The 3,548-nt window shown below is 30.9% G+C and overlaps 1 protein-coding gene across 1 annotated transcript in view; it reads right to left on the bottom strand.

Annotated features, from left to right (window-relative positions):
- Positions 1-3,548, bottom strand: part of LOC106471293 (dystonin-like) — a gene marked incomplete at its 5' end in the record, with an annotated part of 65,405 nt that overhangs the window by 50,080 nt on the left and 11,777 nt on the right. Inside the window, 3 exons of the mRNA XM_013931891.2 lie at positions 1,901-2,014; positions 2,406-2,621; positions 2,990-3,147. Coding sequence (XP_013787345.1) covers positions 1,901-2,014; positions 2,406-2,621; positions 2,990-3,147 — 488 coding nt within the window. The remainder of the gene's footprint in view (positions 1-1,900; positions 2,015-2,405; positions 2,622-2,989; positions 3,148-3,548) is intronic.

Here is a 3,548-nt window from a genome sequence, read left to right as displayed (position 1 = left end):
CTACAGATATAACATCAATAGATGAAGAAGAATATTTAAATGATTTTGGCTAAGAAGCATTATATGAAAAGCCACCTACAGATATAACATCAATAGATGAAGAAGAATATTTAAATGATTTTGGCTAAGAAGCATTATATGAAGAGCCACCTACAGATATAACATCAATAGATGAAGAAGAATATTTAAATGATTTTGGCTAAGAAGCATTATATGAAGAGCCACCTACAGATATAACATCAATAGATGAAGAAGAATATTTAAATGATTTTGGCTAAGAAGCATTATATGAAGAGCCACCTACAGATATAACATCAATAGATGAAGAAGAAATTGTTGAGGCAGTTAACTGAATTAATAATAACAAAAGTCTAGGAAATGACAAGATATGTTGAAATTGAGAAATGCTGAAGTCATTGAAAGAAAAGATCTGATTAAGTTTGTCTAGGAATTGGAAAGCTGATTGTAGGAAAAAGGAATCACTTTCAAAATACTTAAAAAAAGAAATTTGTCATTGTTTAATTACTAGAAGGGAATGACATTATTATCTGTTCCGGAAAGGTTCTGAGGATGACTTTGATGAAAAGGATGAAAGATGCCATAGAAGCTTTCTTGAGAGAGCAATACGCAGTTTCAGAGCTGGTAGAAAATGTGTTGACTAGATCTTTGTTGTGAGAAACATCATTGAGCAATGTGAGGAATGGCAAAAACCCCTAGTGTTGAATTCTATTGGTTTTAAAAAGGCCTTCAACTCTTTACATAGACAATGAATATGGAGTAAACTTTGATGCTAAGAGAAAACTAATGTGATAAGTATGCTATATGAAGGATGTGAAAGTTGTGTGAGGTATCAGTCAAGATAATACAGAATGGTTCGAGGTTAGAACTGGAGTTAAGCAGGGTGATATTGGGTTATTCAATATTTTTATGGACTTGGTTACGGAGAAAGTTGATCATACAAATGGTGATATTGAATGGTTAAATGACAATTTTGATAGATTTTGAATATGCTGATGATTTATTTTTATTGTGCCAAAACACAAATAATGACTAGAATGACTGAAGCACTGGAACTTGAAGGTCAGAAGGTTGGTGTAGCTATGAACACTGGTACGACAAAGATGATGAGATTAAAGACAAATGACTTGTATAAGAAGTAAGGACAGGATTGGAAAATGCAGGAACCGATTTTAGAAAACTGAATGGAACATGGAAAAATGCCAGTTTATCTACTGAGTTAAAGGTTAAGTTGTTTAATAGCATGGCTCTTTTGCTTTAATGATATGAGAGATGGAAAAGATTAGAGGAAATTTAGTCTAGATTGAGAAGTTAACAGAGAGGAGTGGACAACTATCAATCATAGAAAAAATCAAGTTGTATAGATGGAGATACTATGGGTATGTTCTTAGAATGAAGGAGAATAGCATTTGGAAGAAAGCACAGGAGAAGACTGAAAGATACTTGGCATGGAACAGTAGAGAGGGATATGAGAAATAAAGACTTGACGATGAATGGGCAGAAAACTAAACACAGTGGAGAGCTTCATAGCTGTCCTAGATCATTTGAGGTCTGGAAAGGATTGATGATGAATGATGATGATGTGTACTCTGCAAAGAGAACTGTCAGTCAAGATCTTTCCAAGTTTTTATATTCAACTTGTGTAAATTCATTTTTTTCAAGTGTACTTAACATCTTACTGAAATAATAGTTTTTATTCATAAGATATAAATTTTTCTACAACTGAGTTTCTAATAAACATCAACCCTTTTAAAAATTGGTAAGCCAGTTGGAGACCAATCTCACAAAAAGTTCACTGAATACAATAAGAAAAACAATATAAGTTCTACTACGATAAAAAAATTCAGTTTTAAATATTGAATAGAAAAAAACATTTTCATACTGTAATTTCTGCAATCTGAGTTTGAATGGTGGTGATCACTCGAGCAACAGGAGCCATGTTATCTAATTCTTTTTCGTAAGACCTTATGTTTTGCTGGACCTTCTTTTCTTTGTCCTGCATAGAAAGAACAATAATTCAGATCAGTGGATATTCATGTGACACAGTGTATATAAATTCTGATTAATATTTATGTCTTGTGGATTCTAATATTTTATTTTATGATTGAAAAGCTAAAATTCATTTTTTTTGTGAGTGTGTGTGTGCGTGTGTGTATGTATTTATTCAGAAATCATTCAGCACACACAAAATTTACTATTTATCAAAAGCAGCTGACAGATGCATAACGACATATTTCATTTTCATGTCATATATAATGTAGATATTATCATAGAATTTATAAAATTATAGACTCTCTAATAAAGTGCATAAAATTCTGTATTAAATAATATAATATGAAAATAACAGTTTCCATAACAACATTAGCATGAAAATAGTTTCTACTAACCACAAAACTAGAAAGGATGTTTGCAGCAAACTGCAACTTGGTGCATCGTTTTCCTAGAGTCTCTACCAAATTCTTGTGGTGATTCTCCAAATTGTTCACTTCCTTAGATATGTGTGAAGTGTCTGTGTCTGGACTAGCATTTGATATCAAGTGTTTAGCAGAATTTTGGACCTGGTCAAGCTGTTGGTGAAGGTCTTTAGATTCTTCTAGAAGGACCTTTGAAAACAAGTTTTGTTAAATCAACAATAACAACTAATTCTTTATCTGTGTTACCCAGTAGTGTTTAATATCTGTGTTTGTTTATTTGAAAATCAATCTCTGTGACTTTTATGAAGAAAGAAAATCATTTGTTTATAACAGTTAAGAACATTCTTGTGATTTACTTATACTTTAGTAAAAGAGCATTTACTTCTTAAACAACTGTATCATTAGGCTATCATACCATTTATTTTTTAGCTAAATAATATAAAATACCTTAATTCTACTCAAGAACGTAATGTCCTTTTTTAATATGCTCTTTGGCATAACTTTAACGGCACAACATGTCCAAAATAACAACATTTCATTGATTATTATGTAAATACCTTTAACCTATCTAACAGGACAACATCACTCAGACCATCCAGTGAAACCAACTTATCTTCCAGTCGCTGAAGAGTATATTGTACATCTCGGGTACTGTCATGATAAGTGATCAATAACTGAGAAATTTTGTCCATAGCCTGAGCTCGTTCTGACACAGCTGTAGAAAAGAAAACCAAAAACAATATGTATAGGAGACTTACTAATTCTACAAAATGATATAAGACAGTAATCATGTATCTGTGTTGTTTATTTACAAACTGAATACATTTAATTATCATAAATAACCTATAAAATATTCCTGTCAATTAATATAACTCTATTAAACATGAAATGTTGTATTAGATGTAATTATTCATTGTATTTTAAAACACTAATGTTGTATTAGGTGTAATTATTCATTGGATTTTAAAACACTACTGTTGTATTAGGTGTAATTATTCATTGGATTTTAAAACACTACTGTTGTATTAGGTGTAATTATTCATTGGATTTTAAAACACTACTGTTGTATTAGGTGTAATTATTCATTGGATTTTAAAACACTACTGTTGTATTAGG

Source organism: Limulus polyphemus, unplaced genomic scaffold, assembly GCF_000517525.1.
Source record: "Limulus polyphemus unplaced genomic scaffold, Limulus_polyphemus-2.1.2 Scaffold4520, whole genome shotgun sequence".
Classification (NCBI taxonomy): Eukaryota; Metazoa; Arthropoda; class Merostomata; order Xiphosura; family Limulidae; genus Limulus; species Limulus polyphemus.
Note: the sequence above shows the minus strand (reverse complement) of the source record. Positions and strands in the feature narration are given on the sequence as shown.